At 38.6% G+C, this 21,570-nt stretch overlaps 1 protein-coding gene across 1 annotated transcript in view; it reads right to left on the bottom strand.

Annotated features, from left to right (window-relative positions):
* Window positions 1–2,467: 2,467 nt before the first annotated feature.
* MTPAP (mitochondrial poly(A) polymerase) overlaps window positions 2,468–21,570 on the bottom strand; it is a 28,047-nt gene continuing 8,944 nt past the window's right edge. The window contains exons 5-9 of the mRNA XM_052650970.1: window positions 15,605–15,816; window positions 12,781–13,007; window positions 6,208–6,300; window positions 6,054–6,127; window positions 2,468–3,511 (exon numbers count right to left, since the gene is read on the bottom strand). Of these exons, the coding sequence (XP_052506930.1) occupies window positions 3,152–3,511; window positions 6,054–6,127; window positions 6,208–6,300; window positions 12,781–13,007; window positions 15,605–15,816 (966 nt within the window). The 3' untranslated portion in view covers window positions 2,468–3,151. The remainder of the gene's footprint in view (window positions 3,512–6,053; window positions 6,128–6,207; window positions 6,301–12,780; window positions 13,008–15,604; window positions 15,817–21,570) is intronic.

Below are 21,570 nucleotides of genomic sequence, written 5' to 3' on the forward strand. Positions count from 1 at the left end.
CCGCGGCTGCTTGGCGGCTCGTCTGCTGGTTTTGCAGCAGGTGTTCACTGTGCAGGTGTTAACTCATACATGTAAATGTTGCATTTTCCTACTGTTGGCAGCAGCAGGCTGTAGGGAAGTGAATAGAGCTGTACTTCTAAGGCCAAGGAATTTCTAGGAAACTGAGGTGACTTAAGAGTCTAATTCTGTTCTCAGCCTAGAGCAAAACAAAGAGGTAACCACTAAACGAGAGCAGGAAGAAAGTCCAACTTCAAATGTCTTATTCTCTCTTCTCTATGATGACTGGAGGTTGTGAGGGAGACAGATCATATGTTGTTTTCCTAGACTGCTTGGTCAATTCTCTAATTTCCTAAAAATGGGTAATAACTCAGGAATCAGACTAGTGGGCTATAAAATCAGGAATGATGTACACTGAAAGCAATGTGATCCAGGTAAGCTCCTATCAAATTACTTTCACATAGAGAATAAAACCCACTGTTCATGAGAGCTAGTGACTAAAAGCCTCATAACAGCTAGAAAAGAAAAACTTTATAAAAAAATTTCTTTACCGTTCGTTATTACTGCAATTAGTTTAAGAAATGACAATGACAAATAACTACTGATTATTCCTAAGATTATTAAAAACTATTTTTTAAAAATTTGGAAAGTGATGCAATGAACTTATTAGCATCAATGGTAGCTCAAATAACAAAGAATATGCCTGCAATGCGGGAGACCTGGGTTTGATCCCTGGGTTGGGAAGATTCCCTGGAGAACAGAATGGCAACCCACTCCAGTATTCTTGCCTGGAGAATCCCATGGACGAGGAACCTGACAGGCTACAATCCATGGGGTCACAAAGGGTTAGACACAACTAAACGACTAACACACACACAATGAACTTAGGAGAAAACACAAAGTTGTTTGTAGTCCTTATGCTATTTACTAGAATGAAAACTTCATGTAAAAGACTGATGTAGATTAAAACTCATCCCATAAGTAAACCTCATTCTGAAAAGTAAAACAGACCTAGGGCATCAAAGTTATTCTATAAATTATAAAAACAAAAAGAAATGCTAACACATATATACATTAATGCTTTATGTGCTTTAAATGACCATTTTAGACTTAACACCAACCTAAAAAAGAAAAATGTCCAATTAAATATTTATGAATGCAAAAAAAAAATCTTTTCATTTAAAAACTCTTGAATATTTATGCTTTTTAAACCTCTTTCTAACTTTCAGCACACATTTCCAGTCCAACATAACTAACCTAATTAAAAAAACAAACACAAAATTCCCTGGCAGTCCAGTGGTTAGGACACAGTGCTTTCACTGCTGGGGCCCAGGTTCCATCCCTGGTTGGGGAACTAAGATCCCAGAAGCTGTGCTGCATGCAGCCAAAAAAAAAAAAGGAAAGAAAAACAGCTTTTAGTTTAAGGACTCCACTTGTAGAGAACACTGACGCCTGCCTGTTGGTTTCAGATGTGAAAGTGAACCGCCTAGCCACATGGGCACAGAACTTACCTGCTTCACGACAGTTCTATTAGTGAGCTTCCCATAAGACCTCAAGCAGGGCTCATAGTTTCTGACCTAAAATTTAGATGGGAAACTATTTTGAAAACCAGTACAATCTCTTAAATCCGAGTTCTGAGTAGCATGAATAATGACTATCTACCACCAACATTACAAATAGGGTATTACATGCCAGGCCTGCCTGTGGCCCTGCACTTTCCTGTGGGCCTAGCTAATCTCCACAGCCACTGCAAGGGAGGCGCTGCCATCACCCCCATTTTACAGACGAGACCCAAAGAGACAGTGATTCACCACGAAGTCAGTCTGGCTCAAGTTTGTGTTTTCCGACACTATACTATTGGCTTCATAAACTGACAGTCACTCTATAGGGACTATAAAGGAAATTATACTTCAATACTCGGAGAAGGCAATGGCACCCCACTCCAGTACTCTTGCCTGGAAAATCCCACGGACGGAGGAGCCTGGTGGGCTGCAGTCCATGGGGTCGCTAAGAGTCCGACACAACTGAGCGACTTCACTTTCACTTTTCGCTTTCATGCACTGGAGAAGGAAATGGCAACCCACTCCAGTGTTCTTGCCTGGAGAATGCCAGGGACGGGGGAGCCTGGTGGGCTGCCGTCTATGGGGTCGCACAGAGTTGGACACGACTGAAGTGACTTTAGCAGCAGCAGCATACTTCAATACTATCTATTTCCTACAGGGAGAAAGGAATTTTGAAACGAGATTGAAGGAATATTGGAATATCACATACTAGTAGAAAAAGGATTTTATTTTTGAAGACAGAAAAACTAATTAATATTTTTAAATACAGAGTACCAATATTTTTATATAGTTTAGAATATCTAGAATGTACTAACTGAAATATCTATATTCATCTCTTTCAAAAATATGAACGTTTTTGGAAATCCATACCAATCTGTTTATATTTATATGTGAAAGAATACTTGGAAGAATACAAAACTAAAGAGTACTATCAAATTTCTCAACTTTATTGTATTCATTGCCTATGTATATACATACCTAGGGAGAAGGCAATGGCACCCCACTCCAGTACTCTTGCCTGGAAAATCCCATGGATAGAGGAGCCTGGTAGGCTGCAGTCCATGGGGTCACTAAGAGTCGGGCACAACTTCACTTTCACTTTTCACTTTTATGCATTGGAGAAGGAAATGGCAACCCACTCCAGTATTCTTGCCTGGAGAATCCCAGGGACAGAGGAGCCTGGTGGGCTGCCATCTATGGGGTCGCACAGAGTCGGACATGACTGAAGCGACGCAGCAGCAGCATACATACCTAGAAGTCCCTTTAAATGATATACACCCAGAGACTGATGCGGATATCAACAATGGTTTGATTCTAAGACTGATTTTCCCCACCTGCTTTGTATATTTTATCTGAAGTACATTCTAATCTTCTTTCACCTGTTCCTATGGCTAGCATTTTCATATGGTGCCACTGCTTTCAGACTGAACATATCGCAGAATCTCAGACCAATTTAAAGGGCCCAACAGGAAGATCATGAGAAGAGAGACACTGGATGGAAGTATGACCTGCCAGGGCTTCACACAGTTCTTCCAGGCAGTCAGCGACCAGCTTACAGGATAAAACCAGTTCTGAAAACAAATGAGCAGCCATCATGCCTGAGTGCTAATTGCTCTTCTTCCATTAGTGGCTGTGGAATTTTCTGCACCGCTACTTTTTATGGAATCCAGCAAGTTTTTAATTCTTTCACTTGCAAGCTTCTTTTTCTTCTTGGAAAGAGACACATTATTTGTTACAGAAGGTAGCAGCAGGGCTGCCAACCCCCAAGGCTGATTACTTGATGGCGAAGGGCGGTCTTTACCTTCTTGATGTAAAACCCAGGCACTTTCTCTGGCCAGATCCACAAATTTTTGCAGTTGGCTTTGACTTACATTTTTGCTAATGTTGAGAGAAGTTTCAAAAGGATTCTGAATGTGCAGAGGAGAAGATTCTGGTTTGTTCTGTTCCCTTCCCTGTAGATCATTACCGGGAAGAAAAAGATGTTATGAATATATTAAGGGCTCAGATATAAAAACTGTTTGGTTTAATAAAATGTCAAAAACACATAAAACACCAGCACTAACTTTATAGGGTAAAGAATCTCTGCCCCAAGGGAGCTCGGTATGTATGCATGTTACGTGTTAGTGTATATACGTGTGTGTACTTCTGACTGGCTTTTTCCACTGTAGTTTTATGAGTGCTCTTTAGAGAAAAATAAATTAGGTTTATGAGCTATGGATGATGATGTCACTGCTCCAATGAGAGGTATCTGGACTAAGTCAACCAATAAAAGTATTTTTAAAATAACATAACATTTATCTAACAGAATAGAACTGGGAAGGAAAAAAAATATGGAAAAGAAAAATGGCATAAGATAGTTATTTTGGCGACTTCCTAAAAACATACCTATTACACACAAAATAGAAGCACACAAAATTAGAAGCCTTAAATTAAATATAATAATTAATGTTTCACAAGTATGAAATGAGGAAGGTAGAGAAGGAACAAAGGATTATTCATATTTAAAAATATTAAAAGCTTCCTATTTACATTCCTAAAGATTCAACTTAAATAAGGCTCTGCCAGGTGAGAAATCTCATAAAATTAAAAACAAAAGCTAGAGCTGACTCATGAACATCAGTGATCCACTCATCTATATAATCTTTTCCTCTTTCAAATGATATCACATACATAAATACTACAAAACCAAGTCAGGAGTCTCCAGCGTGGGCAGCCGCTGTGAACCCCCTAATGCCTCTCAAGCCACTGTCCAGCAGGGGCGCTGCCCTACCACTGTCTCTGAGCCCTGAGCAGTGTGGGCATATAAAGGGGAAGCCATTTCCCGTGTTCTAGGACCTTTTCCTTCTCGACTACATTCCAGAGCTCTGTGTCTCTTACCCTCTCTATCCCACACTTTTTCTCTATTTTTTTCCTTTTTCAAACAAAGTCTCCATGAACAGGATAAGGGTCAGGGAAGGATGAAAAAAGGAGAGTTGAAAAAACAACAAAAAAGAATATCTGAGTATGTGTTTTACGAAGCCAGTCTTACACGGGCTGTAACTAAATATCCACACGCTAAACAGAATAAACCCAGAGGCCATCTCACGTATCCCCAACTTGTAAACAGATTCTGCTTGGAGTTTGCTCTGATGGTTCTTCTTTTACGGAAAATGCCATTCCGCCTAATCAGATGAACCAAAATCATAAATTCACTTGCCTAAGTAAATTAAACCCTTAAGGGCTCAAATTGAGGGAATTACTAAAACTTAACTTATATGCAGAGTACATCATGAGAAACGCTGGGCTGGAAGAAGCACAAGCTGGAATCAAGATTGCTGGGAGAAATATCAATAATGTCAGATAGGCAGATGACACCACCCTTATGGCAGAAAGTGAAGAGGAACTCAAAAGCCTCTTGATGAAAGTGAAAGAGGAGAGTGAAAAAGTTGGCTTAAAGCTCAACATTCAGAAAATGAAGATCATGGCATCTGGTCCCATCACTTCATGGGAAATAGATGGGGAAACAGTGGAAAGTGTCAGATTTTATTTTGGGGGGCTCCAAAATCACTGCAGATGGTGACTGAAGCCATGAAATTAAAAGACGCTTACTCCTTGGAAGCAAAGTTATGAGCAACCTAGACAGCATATTAAAAAGCAGAGACATTACTTTGCCAACAAAGGTCTGTCTAGTCAAGGCTATGGTTTTTCCAGTGGTCATGTATGGATGTGAGAGTTGGACTTGAAGAAAGCTGAGTGCCGAAGAATTGATGCTTTTGAACTGTGGTACTGAAGAAGACTCTTGAGAGTCCCTTGGACTGCAAGGAGATCCAACCAGTCCATTCTAAAGGAGATTAGCCCTGGGTGTTCTTTGGAAGGAATGATACTAAAGCTAAAACTCCAGTACTTTGGCCACCTCATGCGAAGAGTTGAGTCATTGGAAAAGACTCTGATGCTGGGAGGGACTGGGGGCAGGAGGAGAAGGGGACGACAGAGGATGAGATGGCTGGACAGCATCACGGACTCGATGGATGTGAGTCTGAGTGAACTCCGGGAGTTGGTGATGGACAGGGAGGCCTGGCGTGCTGCGATTCATGGGGTCGCAAAGAGTCAGACACGACTGAGCGACTGAACTGAACTGAACTGATCTTTGGGACTAGGTATTCCATTTCTTCCACAGAAATTCAGTCTGGTTTATAAAAGTGTATATAAAATTATGCTTTCTAAAAAACTTTTTAGAATATATTCCATATTTTGAAGGATACAGTCTTAGTAGTAGGTGATGACAGAGATATCATGGCAAACTGACAAAGACAGATGCTGAAAAAAAACTGGTCTACTAGATGATATCTTGGCCCAAGTCATGTAGCTCCACTAGGTGTCAATTTTTTATTACTCTCTATCATCAAGAGTTGACATGCAACGACATTTGTTAGAATGCTTTGAAAACTACACTCATTAAATATTAGTACAGTAGAAAACCATATACCTAATCATCAAATATTAAATAGTACTTACCTGTCGAATATTTATGGAATTTTTATTGAATGCAAAATTTCCAAAATACTCAAAAAATTCTTTCAACAGTAATTCTGTAAGAAAATAAAACAAGAAAGATAATAAGAAAGTCTATTTCAGTCCAAAAAGGAACAAAGAAAAGGAAAACACCTACCTAGTGTTTCTGTGTTTCCTGAAGGTTTAATTCTATTCAAGTCACGAACAAATGTACAGTTGTGGCCTTCTATTATACACTTATCTTCTGCATCTTAAATAAACAGAAATGGAAAATATTTCACATTCTATTTCAAAGATATTCCCTACTTCAGAAATTTATAATCACACAAAGCAAAGCTATAGATTAACATGTCCTATTATTGGTCAGGGTTTTTTATATATAGTATAAATAGTAGGATTAAAACTCCATTAAAAAGGATTTGCGAGCAATTATACTACAGTAAAAACCTTACATGAACTTCGGTGAACAGACTGTCCATCAATGCTCAATGATTCGTAATCTATCCTCTGAGGTCATCAGTTTTCTAGTAATAAATGAAAATGTAGACTTTTCCCATCTTTCACCCACTTAAATCCTGGTACTGTCTTTGATCAAGTATATTTAATTTAGATCTCCATTTTCAGTCTTATTACCCTTTTGTGCATTTACTTTCAATAACTCATCCAAGACACATACAAACTGAATGTTCTAAGAGTTCTGAAAAACTTCTGGTAATTTCTAAGAGGCAGGCCTCTGCAGTGACTGGGATTCAGTAAGACTCATTTAATGGCACAGTGGACTCACACAATTCACCTTTCCTAACAGTATTTACATCTTTAGATGTAATCATTTCCCTAGTTATGGATAAATATACAGCCACCATGAAATCCTTCATCCATTCTAATCCACCTTCCACTGTACAAATGCAGGCAAACAAACTCCCACTCTTAGAAGTCTAATCAACCGCCACTAAAAGGGCTTTCTCTTTTCCTAGCTGTAAGGGGGCGCCCAGCCTTTTGTCCTGTGCTCCATCAGCAAGCACCTGACCACACCATGGCTGCATTCATGCTATCCACTCCCTGACCCCAGTCTGGGACTAGAGAGACCACTGTCCAGTCCAAGGCAGTGATGACCTTCCCTCTTCCCACTGGCCAGTCCACAACAACAGTGTCCGGCATACAGCAGGCACATAACCAAGAATCTGAATGTTAGCTGATATTTGACTTTGAATGATTATCTACAATAGCCAGAGAGAAATTCATAAAACAAGGTTTCTTCAAACTACTGCCTCCCTTTTTTTGGTGTGGTTTTGGTTATTTTTTAACCAACCTGGTTACTGACCTAAGTACTCAAAAATCATTCCAGATTCTAACATTGATTCTAAATTCTGAAAATGTTACTCATTTTTTAACAGCAAATTTTATGTGCACTGTTATACAACTGAAGAATTTATATACAGGTGCATTTAGATTTATTTTTCCTGGGACCTGGGCACATGCCTTATTATTTCAAATTATCAGCAGGCCAGTCATATATATTGATGCTCTTTTAGCTGCTGTGTCTTATTTTTCTTTTTTCCAGGAATATATTTACAATAGAAAAGTAAATCCACATTAAAGTATATCTATATTAAAGTACTGAATATTTCTAGGAATGTACAGTGATAAAAAACAGACTGTGTCTACAACTGTTGGTCTTCACCAGAAAAAGTTTTTAACAGAAAGTAGTAAAACTTGAAGGAAAAAAAACGATCCCCTGATTTAAGACAGGGCCAGTTTTGTTTTCTCAAAACCCCTAAGGCATTCAAACCCAGGAAACAACTCAGCTGTTAAGTCTTCTCCCTTTTTACTCTCGCTCCTGTTTTTCTGCTATTAAACTAATATACAAATAAGAGTCATTAAAATTAAAAATTCAGTTCCTCAGTCACACTACCCATATTTCTAATGCCTGATGGCCACAGGTAACAAGTGGCTGCCCAATGGACAATGTGATGACAGGAAGCTCCACTGAACCATGATGCCATAGAGAAATCATTCTCAGCCTCTTCAAATATAAGACACCCTCTTGTATGTGTGCGTGCTCAGTCGCTCAGTCGTGTCCAACTCTTTGCGGTCCCATGGACTGTAGCCCACCACGCTCCTCTGTCCGTGGGATTTCCCAGGCAAGAATACTGGAGAGGGCTTCCCTTTCCTACTCTAGGGGATCTCCCCAAATCAGGGATATCTCCTGCACTGGCAGGTGGATTCCTTATTGCTGAGCCACCTGGGAAGCTCCTATGACACCCTATTTGTCTCTGTTCATTTCTACGGAAATTACTTACTTCTTAAAAGTATTGTATGAAACACTGGCGATCTACAGACAAGGTCAAGTCCTATTACCCCTCCTACCAGGCCACACATGCCAGTGACACTCAGCCGCTCTGGGTGGCACCTACATGCTGCTTCAGAGCACATGCTCTGGGGTAAAGGTGGTGATATAAACTCAGCATCTACCTTTACCCCAAAGCACTACGGAAATGAGAGTAAAATGACATAAAATCTTAAAGATGGAGAACAGGAAAGACAAGAGCAACCAAAATTTTTACGCTGAAAAACTGATGGACAAGCAGCAATGACTGAAAGAGATCTGAGAACACTGGGTCCTAAACCAGCAGTAAAGAAAGCCAAGAAACCAGATGTTCAGGCAGAGCCCCCAGCAGCTTGGCAGCTGAAGTGCCAGATCTGATCAGGAGGGCCCAGCCTGGATGCCTGATGCTTAGAGCAGCGAGCCCCTGAGGTCTCTTCCTGACAGAAAATGTCGGGTTTACCCTGGAGACAGTACAAGAAAGAATCTCTATACTGGGAGATGCAAGACACGTTTGAGGGTGGGAAAACTGTTCTAAACACAACAAATGGTGTAATAAACGTCAAAGTTTCAGCATGTTAGAAGCCAGGCCTTCTCTTCCAGAAAAAAAGACTGAAAGAGCATGTTCTAACATAGGAAACTTAGATGATGCAAAAAAAATTTTACCCAAGTGCCTGGAACTCAATGAATTGTCACTGGGTCATGAAGAATGAGCAACTAAAGCTCTCTTCTATGTTGGGGTCTCTGCATCAAACTTGCTGAAAGTGCCACCCAGTCATTTCTTCTTGAAACCTTTAATTCATCATAGGAAAGAATAACAGGCATCCTAAACAAAAGAACTCTAATCAAATGACTGATTATAAGAGGAAGATGCTGGATTAAAAGCATTAAGCACAGAAGTAAATATTACAAAGGGACCATAGCCAAAACAAGACAGAAAACGCAAGAAGACAAAAGAGACACATGGGGAAAGCGGTAGAGACTGTAAGAGAACATGAAGAAACAAAATTTCAAGAATAACCAAACTATGAAAGCTGCCATCGTGCTCAGTACAAACAGCCTTCAACTTTAAAATGTTCATCCAATCATCTGAATCTATTTACTGAACTCCTCTAAGCCAGGAGTGGAAAATGCAGAGACAAAGCAGACAGCCTGACCTAGAAACGCTTGGTCAAGGCAGCCAGATCAAAGAACAACAATCTAATTGTTGTCACAATACAGGTGTGTTCCAGGTGCTTGGAAGGCAACAGGGCACCACCTCCGAGAAGGAAGGGAGGAGAGAGGAAGCCAGGAAAGACCTAAGAAGTCAGATTCTGGACTGGGTTTGTCTTTTCTCTTCCCTGGCTTGATCGGGATGAGATTCTCCAGGTAAAAAGAGAAGGCAGGAGAAGAAGCCACTGCAGGCGAAGGCACAAGATGTGCAGGAGTGCAGAGGCTCTAGGGTCAGGGAGGAGCATGGAGAACTGCAGCTCCTGAGCTGCACACAGAAGAGAAGGTACAAGAAGAGGAGGAAGACAAAGATCATGAGGGACCCTAAACGCAAAGTTAGAAGGTCTGGACTTCAACTTCCAGATTTCAAACAGTGGTTGACAAAGTCCTAGAAGTGCTGACAAGTGTTCCACAAACTGACACTGCCTTCTACTAATAAATTAGCAGGCAATCAAGCAAGCTTGCTCTCTTACTTTCTTCTTTTTGAAACAATACAAATTGATAGGCTCTATCTGAATATCAAACGAGAGACACAGTTCAGAAGAAAATGACGGTAACAAGACTCAAGCCTCTCAGCTGATGAACCACAGAGTTCCCACGATGGTGATGATTTCACAGTTTAACATTGTTTTTATTCTTAGCCATATTCTGTTGAAGATACATTGGTCTGGGACCCCTGGTTAAAATCAGAAAGTATAAAAAGCATGGATTCTAAGGAATACATCAATGAGTTAGGGAAAAAAAATTTAGATACATTCTTTTCAAAATTATCTTTACCACATCCTTCATACACACATTTACCTATGAAAAAGTATTTCACAGCAAGTTCAAGATTCCACTAGAAGTTAAAAAATCAATGATCAAAAAGTAGCAACAACTTTATCAAGTTCACTTTTACATTTATTATCAATTCACACCTATAATTTGCTATGTGGAAAAAAGCAACTGAAATGGCCTGATTTCTCTGACCATGTTTAAGAATGAGCATGAAAAATGTTAAACTACCAATTTGGTATTTTTAAGTAGAAAATAAAAGAATTCCCATCAAAGGAATGTTTTGATGCCATAGAATGTGATTAAATTTGTACTTGGCTTAAAATAGATTTGGAATAAAAACTCAAAATGTCATTTTAAATTTGTTCACAAATTATATTTTCTCTAAAACAATTAGTGGAAATTTAAAAAGATAATAGGAAAATTACTGAAAGGATTTCAAGAGAGTGAATACTACAATTAGATGTGAATTTCTGAAAATCACTGTTAGTTAAGAACAGAGCAGTGGGAAGGGAGAAGCGGTGCAAATGTCCCCAGGCAGAGATGTGAAGGGCCTGACACCGGCAGGGGTGGGAGAGAACCACCAAGGTGTGATGGTGTGCCACTAACACAAATCTGCTTCAAAGCAGCCTCCTTTTTTCAGTTTCTATTCTTTCTTCGCTTCTGAACTCCAAAATCCATGATACTTCCCCAAACAGTTTCTAGGAAAGTAGTCTTAAGCATCAGTGCACACAGCAGGACTGAACAGGAAGTGCTCTTTCCAGGCGGCTAACAGGTGAGATCTACCCAGGTTTTCTGTTTGTTACTAGATTTAAGCATTGCCTGAGAACATCGTCTGTATAAACCACTGCACCAAAAACCACACCTGACACATAGTTTGCAGCCAACAGATCCAAAGTGAATGAATGACACCGAATGAGGAGATGAACACAGGCATGAACCTCAAAGGTGAGATACAGGCCCATTGCTCTACCTCCCTCTAAACTTCCTACTTTCCATAACCTACCACATGGAGACTTTTAAAGCTTACTTTCAAGTGGTACCAACACTTACAAGCAATTACTTCTAATCTGAATAAGAAAAGTGGCATGGAAGTGAACTTAAAAGAATTTATAGAGAAGAAAAGGCATGTTCCAGGATGAAAAACAAATATCACAAAAAAAGGAGCTAAGAGGAAATGTTATGAACGTGTCATTGGCTGAAATGTGGGAATACATGAAGAGAAAGAGTGGGAGAAAAGGCTGGAAAAATGGCTACCGGTGAAAATCCTATATAATACAAAGCTAAGCCAACTGCTTGAGGTTTATTTCATAGGGAATAAAATCCTTTTAAAATCCCTTTAAAGAGGGTCACTTTAGGAGTGAACTTTATAAGAATTATCTGGCAGCAATACATGGGAGGGGCAGAAAATGGAGCGCATATACATTTTCTGAGTAAATCCCTGAATTATTTTCCTTTCATAATTTAAGACTGTAATACCTTAGTATCCCCCCCAGCAGCCTATCAAATTTTCAATTTATTTAAAACACAAATTAAATAGTATACTAATTCTAAAACCATTTACCTAAGATTGCCTATAAACTTTCAACAACAACAACAAAAAAAAATTTAGGACCTTGAAACACCATGAAATGGTTTTTGGCATTTCTAAGAGAAATCTGGAAATAGCTTCAAACTTGGAAAGCCATTTGTAAGCTGGGCTCCAATCAGAAGCTGCATCTGGGATATATTTTTCTCCAAGGTCATTCCAAACTTGGTCAAGCCAGGAGAGGCTCCAACTGGCTCAGGAGATGGTAAACAATGTTGCCAACTGACACAGTAAGACAGAGCTCTTGAAAAATTTTAAAGGCCTCCGCTTCACAAATCATCAGCTCTCATGACCCCTGGTGGACATTAAGAAAATTAACAGCTTTTAGATTTTATTAATAGTCAGGACCATGAAATAGTCAGTCATGAAAATACATGACCCTTAAACAAACTGAGTGCCCAAGAACTGATGCTTTCAAACTGTGGTGCTAGAGAAGACTTTTGAGAGTCCCTTGGACAGCAAGGAGATTAATCCTAATGGAAGTCAACCCTGAATATTCATTGGAAGGACTGATGCTGAAGCTCCAATACTTTGGCCACTTGATGCAAAGAGCCGACTCATTGGAAAAGACTCTGGTGCTGGGAAAGACTGAAGCCAGGAGGAGAAGGGGGTGACAGGATGAGATGGTTGGATGGCATCACCGACTCAATGGACATGAGTTTGAGCGAACTCCAGTACATAGTGAAGGACGGGGAGGCCTGGCATGCTGCAGTCCATGGGGTTGCAAAGAGTTACCTGACTAAGTGAACAATAAACAAACACACACACATGGCTTTGATAACACATGGTAATGCTATCCATTCAAACAGAGAGAAAACAGATGCTTTGAGTCTCACCTGCAAGGGTTTTTAGGTAGTCTAGTGTTGGAAGAATAGGAGGTGACCTCCTCTGGAGAAAAAAGATGACCATCATGGTGAGGGAGAAATTTGTAATCCAAGCACCAGGAATACTACTTGTTAACGAATGTGCTCGAGCCCAGCATCGGACACTGAACACCAAGGCTCTAACCCGCGAGTCCAGGGCACCATACATGTAAAGCAGTTCAGAACTTTTCAACGCAATCCTTCGAAAGAGAAAAATAACAGAAACTTTCAACCCCCCAAATTATGATCCCAGAGTAGAACAAAACACAAACCTGGGCATATATCTAACTGTCTTACTCTATCTAAACATATTCAGAACAACAAGAGCAGATCATCAAATGCATTATGTATTTGCAATATAACATTTAATATTAATGATAACCTTTCATTACCATTAAAACATTCTTCTAAATGCTGACAACCACAATGCAGTTATCACACTTAAAAATTTTAAATCAAAGTTCCTAAACATGACGTAATAAGTAAAATAATACCTAAGTGCTGTTTATTAACTATCAATAAAGACACAGGCAGGTCTGTAATTATAGGAGCTTCATACTTTAGTTGCACACATAGATTTCTTTTTTGAGTCATCATTTTCTGTTTTGAGTCATCATTAATTCCTGTGTTTATCTGTTGCACCCACAGCTTTTCTAGTGTTTTAAGGGGCACTGAAGAGACATGCAGAGAAGATACAGACAGAATGAACAAAGTCAGAATCAGAATCTATTTGGGCTATAGGCATGCCAATCCAGTGGTTCTGCAGGTTAATTAAAACTGTGCTGCATGATTATTTCTGATCTTTGTATCAGACGAAGCTGGAAGGAAAATGAAGTCATATGTAGGATTTGCACTCACCACAGGAAGAAAAATATGACAAAGATTTCCTGATAACTGAATTTCAAAAACAATTTGATCTTGTTATGGATTGATTATAGGTGCCCTAACCTTATACTTTATCACCCAAATCAGGACACTTCAGAATGGGAAAGGGAGATTATCTAGTCCTTTGACAGACAAGGGAAATATTATACTTATTTTACCAAGAAAGTATAAGTCTTTTAAATTCAGCCAAAATTACTTAAGTGTACTATTTATAAAAAACACAACTCAGGAAGATTAAATATGTATTAAGAAATCAGTCTTCAGAGTCTATTTTCTAAGTCTTCTAGTCATGTTATAATGCAGAGTTATAAGAAATATTTTTAAATTAAGTTCCTAATGATCAAGACATGTCTCGTAATTTCTCAAAGACCCAAGAGAGGGCACATGTTATTTCACAGTATCAACTCCAAACTGCCTACTAAGTACCATCATGGGTGGCACTTCCTGAGTTTAAGGAAAGGAGAGGAAATGGCAAATTAGAAATTCATGGTGATTAAATGTTTTAGCTATGTAAATGAAGCTAAATTAAGCTGAAAAATAAGTAGCACACAGTACAAGGTATCTGATATAAAGAAACATGCAAGTATAAAAAGTCTGATGCATATTAAATAAATTTTTTAAAACTACAGCAACAAGACAATGAAAGTAACATTATTACCAAGATAAAAGTCATTTTATTCGACTTACATACTATAAAGAAAATATAGTAATGATAGAAAGTATAGTATGTATTTTTATTTATTTTCACTAAATGAGCCACTTGAGAGAAATTCAGAAGTATTTAGCACTGACTTGTTAGTGAACACTTGAGTTTATTCAAAACTGCTCCAGACTGGATTTTCTGAATCTATTTTTAGTTATGATTATTGAACTAACAGATAGTATAGGGAGACAAAACGCACGCAATGAGTTTGCTGCTGCCGCCAAGCCGCTTCAGTCGTGTCCGACTCTGTGCGACCCCACAGACGGCAGCCCACCAGGATCCCCCTCACTGGGATTCTCCAGGCAAGAACACTGGAGTGGGTTGCCATTTCCTTCTCCAATGCAATGAGTATACTAGAGTGTAAAGAAACAAACGCCTCAACTGCAGAGTTTTCTCTACTGAGAACCAAAAAAAGTTGTCAGAGCATAAAAGAACTCATCATTCTCATTACTCTCACTTTTCTTTAAGCAAACAGGTTGATAATAAAATGAAAACATGCTGAAGAAAACTATGCAGTCTTATTAGGCTGCTCAGTCCACCATTTGCTTGACACAAAGTTGACTATGCTAAACCGCTTAAGTCGTGTCCAACTCTGTGCGACCCCATAGACGGCAGCCCACCAGGCTCCCTGGTCCCTGGGATTCTCCAGGCAAGAACACTGGAGTGGGTTGCCATTTCCTTCTCCAATGCAAGAAAGTGAAAAGTGAAAGTGAAGTCACTGAGTCATGTCCAACTCTCAGTGACCCCATGGACTGCAGCCCACCAGGCTCCTCCATCCATGGGATTTTCCAGGCAAGAGTACTGGAGTGGGGTGCCATAAATTTGACTATATCTGGAGGCAATTCCAAGGACAAACTCAAGATGCCACTTTACTTTCTAAGTAAACTAGAAGGCTAGATACCCAGGAATTTTTGAGTTGTTATCAGGCTATATAAGTAGGAACAATGAAACACAGTTCTCAGAAGATGTTTGTTAGGTATGTTAACATTTTAACATAGTATCTTAACATTTTATTAAGAACACCAAAAAAAAAGAAAAACCCAATAGATATTATATAGTATAAGAGAAAGTACTTCCTACTTTTCAAGTTTTCACTTTTTAAAAAAATTACTAGTAAAGCATATCTGAGAGTCAAAAATCACTGTTTCTGCACAAGAAAAACTATGCTAATCCTTTGTAACATTCATTTAAGACGGTAAGAGACCATACCTATTGTTAGCAGTCAGATCACACTGAAATCCGGAGGCCTGGTGTGAGAACCTGACAAGCGGGCAGCGGGCATTCAGGATCCTCTGGACTCCCACGCAGCCTGGGCCAAACTGGTCTAGGCACTCTCCTATCACAGACAGGATCTTCTGAGTTGCAACTCTTTCTGAAGGAACGTTTTTCACTTGAAATTCCATCAGAAAATTTCCTGAGGTCTAAATAAAAAAACAGTAGCAAATAGCTTTTTATAAAAAGGAACTTCTGAAACTTTTCTAAAAGGATGCTCTAAGTCATTTCTGGTCAAAACACACATACACAAAACAAAAAATTAATAACCATACAGACACAAAAAATTCTCCATGCAATCACAGCCAAAAGCAGACCCAAAATCCTCAACTGTCAAAATGAAAAGACAATTGACAGACTAGGAGAAAATATTTGCAAACAGTGTGACTGGACAAGGGCCAATATATACAAATGGCTCACACAACTCAGTGACAGAAACAAAAACCAAAGGAAAAAAAAAGACCCAATCAAAAAATGTGTATAAGACCTAAACAGACATTTCTCCAAAGACACACAGATGGCCAATAGTCATATGAAAAGATGCTCAACATCACTAATTACTAGAGAAACGTAAATCAAAGCTAAAATTAGGTGGGAGGGAGGTTCAAGAGGGAGGGGACATATGTATATCCATGGCTGATTCATGTTGATGTATGGCAGAAACCAACACAATATTGTAAAGCAATTATCCTTCAATTAAAAATAAATTAAAAAACAATTAAATATCACCTCACACCAGTCAGAACAGCCATCATTAAAAAGTCTACAAATAATAAATGCTGGAGAGGGTGAAGAGAAAAGGGAACCCTCCTACACTCTTCATGGAAAAGCAAATTGGTGAAGCCACTATGGAAAACAGTATAGAGGTTCCTTTAAAAAACAAAAATAGAGCTACCATATGATCCAAAACTCCATCTCTTGAGCATTTATCTGGAGAAAAATCTGAAAAGAGATGCACCCCAGTGCTCATGGCAGCACTGTTTACAACAGACGAGACATAGCAGCAACCTAATGTCCACTGACAGATGGATAAAGATGATGTGATATATACTCACACACACACTAGAATACTACTCAGCCATAAAAAAGAATGAAATAGTGCTATTTACACAACGTCAATGGACCAAAGATTACCATGAAGTCAGAAGGAGAAAGACAAATATATGATACCACTTACATGTAGAATTAAAAATATGATACAAGTAAACTTATCTATAAAACAAAAACAGACTCATAGACATAGAAAACAAACTTATGGTTACCAAAGGGTATGGGGAAAGGGAAAGGATAAATTAGGAGTTTAGAACTAGCAGATACAAACTGCTATATATAAAATGAACAACAAGGTCCTACTGTATAGCACAGATAACTATATTAAATATCCTGTGATAACCATAATGGAAAAGAATATGCAAAAGAATAGACACAATATATGTATAATGGAATCACTTTGCTGTACACCAGAAATGAACATGACATTGTAAATCAACTTATACTTCAATAAAAACATTAAAAAAAAATCTTCAGTTGTCTTTTGATTCTCTAGAGTATAAAATACTAACTTGAAAGATCACTGGCTTTTTATAATTGACTTATGTAATATTACACGTAGAACCACAGACTCTGTGAACATATACATGCCCTTTCCAAGTCAGCCTTTCCATTTTCATAAGATCTGCAAACCCACAGTAGTTATAACAGGAAATACACGCATGAGAACAGCAGATCAACAGAAGGAAACAGACAATATAACTAGATGTAACTATAGGCATTTAATAGTTAATAAAATGAACTCTGCAAATTACTGCAGAAATGCTATTCAAAGAATGAGTCAAGTGGCCATCAAAAAAAGAAACTAGACTATTCCAAAACCAAAGTAAATTCACCACGGAGCAAAGACTTCAATAAAAAAGGTTTTAATCAATAAAATACCAGAATACAATGGGAGAATGTTTATACAATCATAGAGTAAAAGATTCTCTAAGCATGACACAAAATTCCAGAACACACAAAAGAATATGAATGAATAAAAATGAAAACCATCTTAAGGCCAAGCATATTTATTACTAGATAGAAGACAAATGAAGATAATAATACATGTCATATAAAGGAATAATGTCCCTAATTTATGAAGGTTTGCACAGAGCCCAATTCTACAAATGGTCAAAAACATTTGAATAAGAAATTAACAGAAGAAATAAAACTGAGCAAGAAACATAGTAAAAGATGTCCTTGTTTTCCAGAAACTAAGAGGAAATTAAAATAGCAATGAGGTTTTTTTGATTATCAGTCTGGCAAAAACAAAAAGGCTGACAGGACCAGCTTTGGAGGGTGAGGAGAAACACATCCATCCTGACAACAGGAGTGTAAACTGAGACATACTTTTGGGACAACTTCAATACTGAAATAGCAAAACTTTGAATATGTAAGATTTTGATGAGTTACTAAAATCCTAGGAAATCACCCCAAAGGAATGCTAATACAAATGAGCAGATTTACAAGCTGTTCACTCACTGCAGCACTATTTGTGTGGTAGATACCTGCTAAAAGCTCTATCTAGCTTAAAGCCCTCTACCCTCAACCCACCCCTCTTCAAGAACTCATTCCTCCTGAAAGGATCAAGGCCCTGACAATGCATGTGGGCCAGACAGGGTTGCTGACGAAAGCACCGTGGAGGCTCCCCCTCACCGCCCAGTGTTTCCACCAGGAACTGCAACTGAGGGTCAGAGGCTACCAGGTGGCTGAAATAGAACTCAGAAACTTTGGGGTAGGCACATGCTACACCACCTGGATGAAAATGTAAAGAAAATCGAAGTGGGGAGGGGAAAGGAGAGTGAAGGGGAGGAAGATATTAAACAAAGCAAAACCTGGAGAGAAACAGACCCTTTGTGGATTGTTGATCATTTATACTTGAGTTCTAGTCTTATCCTAGGACTCACCCACACTCCTGACTCCTGAGTTCTAGGATGCTTCCTCTGCTTCTTCTGTTTGTTTAAGCTGCTCTGGGTTGGTTTCTGTTATGCACAACCAAAGAATACTACCTACTACAGTTGGCAATAAAGCAGGAAAAAAGATACTGGTCCCTAACTAACAAAAAAGGACTGGTTATGAAATAAATTATGGTACACTGAAGCGACTTAGCAGCAGCAGCATGGTACATTCATTCAATAGAATATTCTGCAGCCATTTTTTAAAAGGATACAGTAGATTGAAGCTAAGACATATATATAGATTTAGTTATAATCTTTTCCTAACTGTCCTTAACTCAGGCTGAAGAATAAAACAAGTCCGGAGAATTACAAACCAAAGTGGGGTACCGAGACACACAGAGCACCAAGAGGAAGGAGAGGTTCATGACAGCATACAGCAACCAAGGAAGCTGCTTTATGGAGGATGAATTTAAAAGTAGTCCTGCTTTTTGTTGTTGTTACTTTATTTTTATTTATTTAAAAATTAAAATTTAAAAATGCTCCTGTTCTTCATTATATTTCTAAGAAGTTTCTATTAGCAAAGCTATTATAATCTTAAATAAGCACGTATTTCGGAATATAAATATATAACAACACTGCTTAAGTTAAACCTACATACAAAATTATGTCAAATTGCTTAGTGAGACTGGAGCACTGTCTTTTAAAATACTCTTTTTCTAAATAGCTCTCCAGTTCAGAAATCTAACATCCAACTAAGTTTGCAACTCCTTCCTCTGCTTCCAACAGAAAAAAAAACTGTTTCTTACTGTCTACCAATCCTCTCAAACATTCTATGAACTGGTTCTACAGCAGCAATCCAGTTTTACAGCTAGGAAAATCAAGGCATAGAGAAGGTAAATAACTTACCCATTGTCACACAGCTCTAAGTAGAAGAATGATTAATCTGCACTGTGGCTCCTGAGCCCAAGCTTTCACCATCACAACATATTGTTAGCCATGTTAATTATTTAATATAAAAATAGCCTAATGTAACTTAAGCGTCCCCGCCAGGAATTTAATACAACTTCAAGTATTGAAAGCATGTTAGTCTTAGTAAGACTAATCCGTTTCACTGGGATGTGTTTTATATTCCTTGGCCAGTTTTGACTCTGTAATTATACACCGAGCAGATAGGCACTGTGTGGGATGAGCAAATGAACAGACGTGGTCCTTGTTCTGCCCACGCTTATGATACAGTGAGAGACACAGATCAACCACTAACTAAATGTAGCCCAGGAGGAATCTGGAGACAGAAAGATGAGCAAGACGCTGCAAAAAAGGAGTGATTAATTTTGACTGGAGCAGAGAAAAAAAAATCAAGTGTGGTTTTAAGAAGATGGAATCAGAACTAGGCCTTGCAAGCTGCTTAGTAATGGCAGTCAGGAATGGAAGGAAACAGCACTCCTCACTGAACTGTTTAGTTGTTATCCACATCATAAAAGTGCCTTGCTGCTGTTAGGTAATTAAGTGATGTGACTGAAAGCCTGGTGTGTGAAGATACAGAATGACAAATTATCACTAAAATGAATTACGAAACAGATCATTTCAATTCTATGTTAAAAAGAACAGTTCTAAGTTTGTGGATGATCCAATCTGTGTTTTAAGGTAACTTCAACAGAACCTGAGGGCTAGAATACCAAGGCATGAGGCGAGGAATACGTGGAAAGCAAGATGTTGTTATAATCATTTAACTGACAATTTATAAGGGACCCTGTGACTGCAGCTTTGAGGATCATTTATAAATGAAGAGGCAGGCCTAAAAGATTAGCTTAGATTTCTTTGCTTAGGTGATAGCAAGTATCAGGAAAGCTAAAATGCCACTAATTAACATGTCACACATAAATAAGAACTTTCATAAAAACTTAAGAATATTAACAAGGAGATGAAGATAAACTTTTGTTTTCAAAATGTTAAGTTTGAAGTTTCAACTAGACAGTCACACAGAGAAGATTATTAGTTTGAAATACATAAGAAAGAAAAGTCATATAAACCTAAGACTGTACAAAAATGCAGAAGTTTTTCCAAATCAAAGTTGTAATTAAATTAAAGCCCCTCTTATATTGTTTGGGATGATACCGGACACACTGATTAACTTTACTCTGTCAGACATGCATGTTAATAAACCATAAATGGGATATCAAAGCTCTAAACTGTAAATGGAAAGAAAGTAAGGGATGAAAGGGCAGAATAAAGAAAGAATTCAACAGGAGGAAGAAAGGAAGGAAAACCAAAGGAAAGGCATAGAAAATAGGAAATAAAAAATTAAACAGTAGAAATAAAATCAAATTTTACCAGTAATAATAAATAAAAAGACTCAAAGATTGGAGTAAAAGCATAAAATTCAGTGATTTGCTATTTATACCCAAAATATAACAACATATGTTGCTGAGAGAAATATCAACAATCTCAGAAAGAGCCTCTTGATGAAGATAAAAGACTGAAAAAGCTGACTTAAAACTCAACATTTCAAAAACTAAGATCATGGCATCCTGTCCCATCACTTGATGGCAAATAGATGGGGGAAAAGTGGAAACAGTGATGGATTTTCTTTTCTCGAGCTCCAAAATCACTGCAGACTATGACTGCTGCTGCTGCTAAGTCACTTCAGTCGTGTCCGACTCTGTGTGACCCCACAGATGGCAGCCCACCAGGGTCCCCCGTCCCTGGGATTCTCCAGGCAAGAACACTGGAGTGGGTTGCCATTTCCTTCTCCAGTGCATGAAAGTGAAAAGTGAAAGGGAAGTCGCTCAGTCGTGTCCGACTCTTAGCGACCCCATGGAGCCTACTAGGAGCCTACTAGGCTCCTCCGTCCATGAGATTTTCTAGGCAAGAGTACTCGAGTGGGGTGCCATCGCCTTCTCCGACTATGACTGCAGCCATGAAATTAAAACATGCTTGCTCCTTGGAAGGAAAGCTATGACAAACCTAGACAGC

The sequence above is a fragment of the Budorcas taxicolor genome, chromosome 13 (genome assembly GCF_023091745.1).
Source record: "Budorcas taxicolor isolate Tak-1 chromosome 13, Takin1.1, whole genome shotgun sequence".
Lineage (NCBI taxonomy): Eukaryota > Metazoa > Chordata > Mammalia > Artiodactyla > Bovidae > Budorcas > Budorcas taxicolor.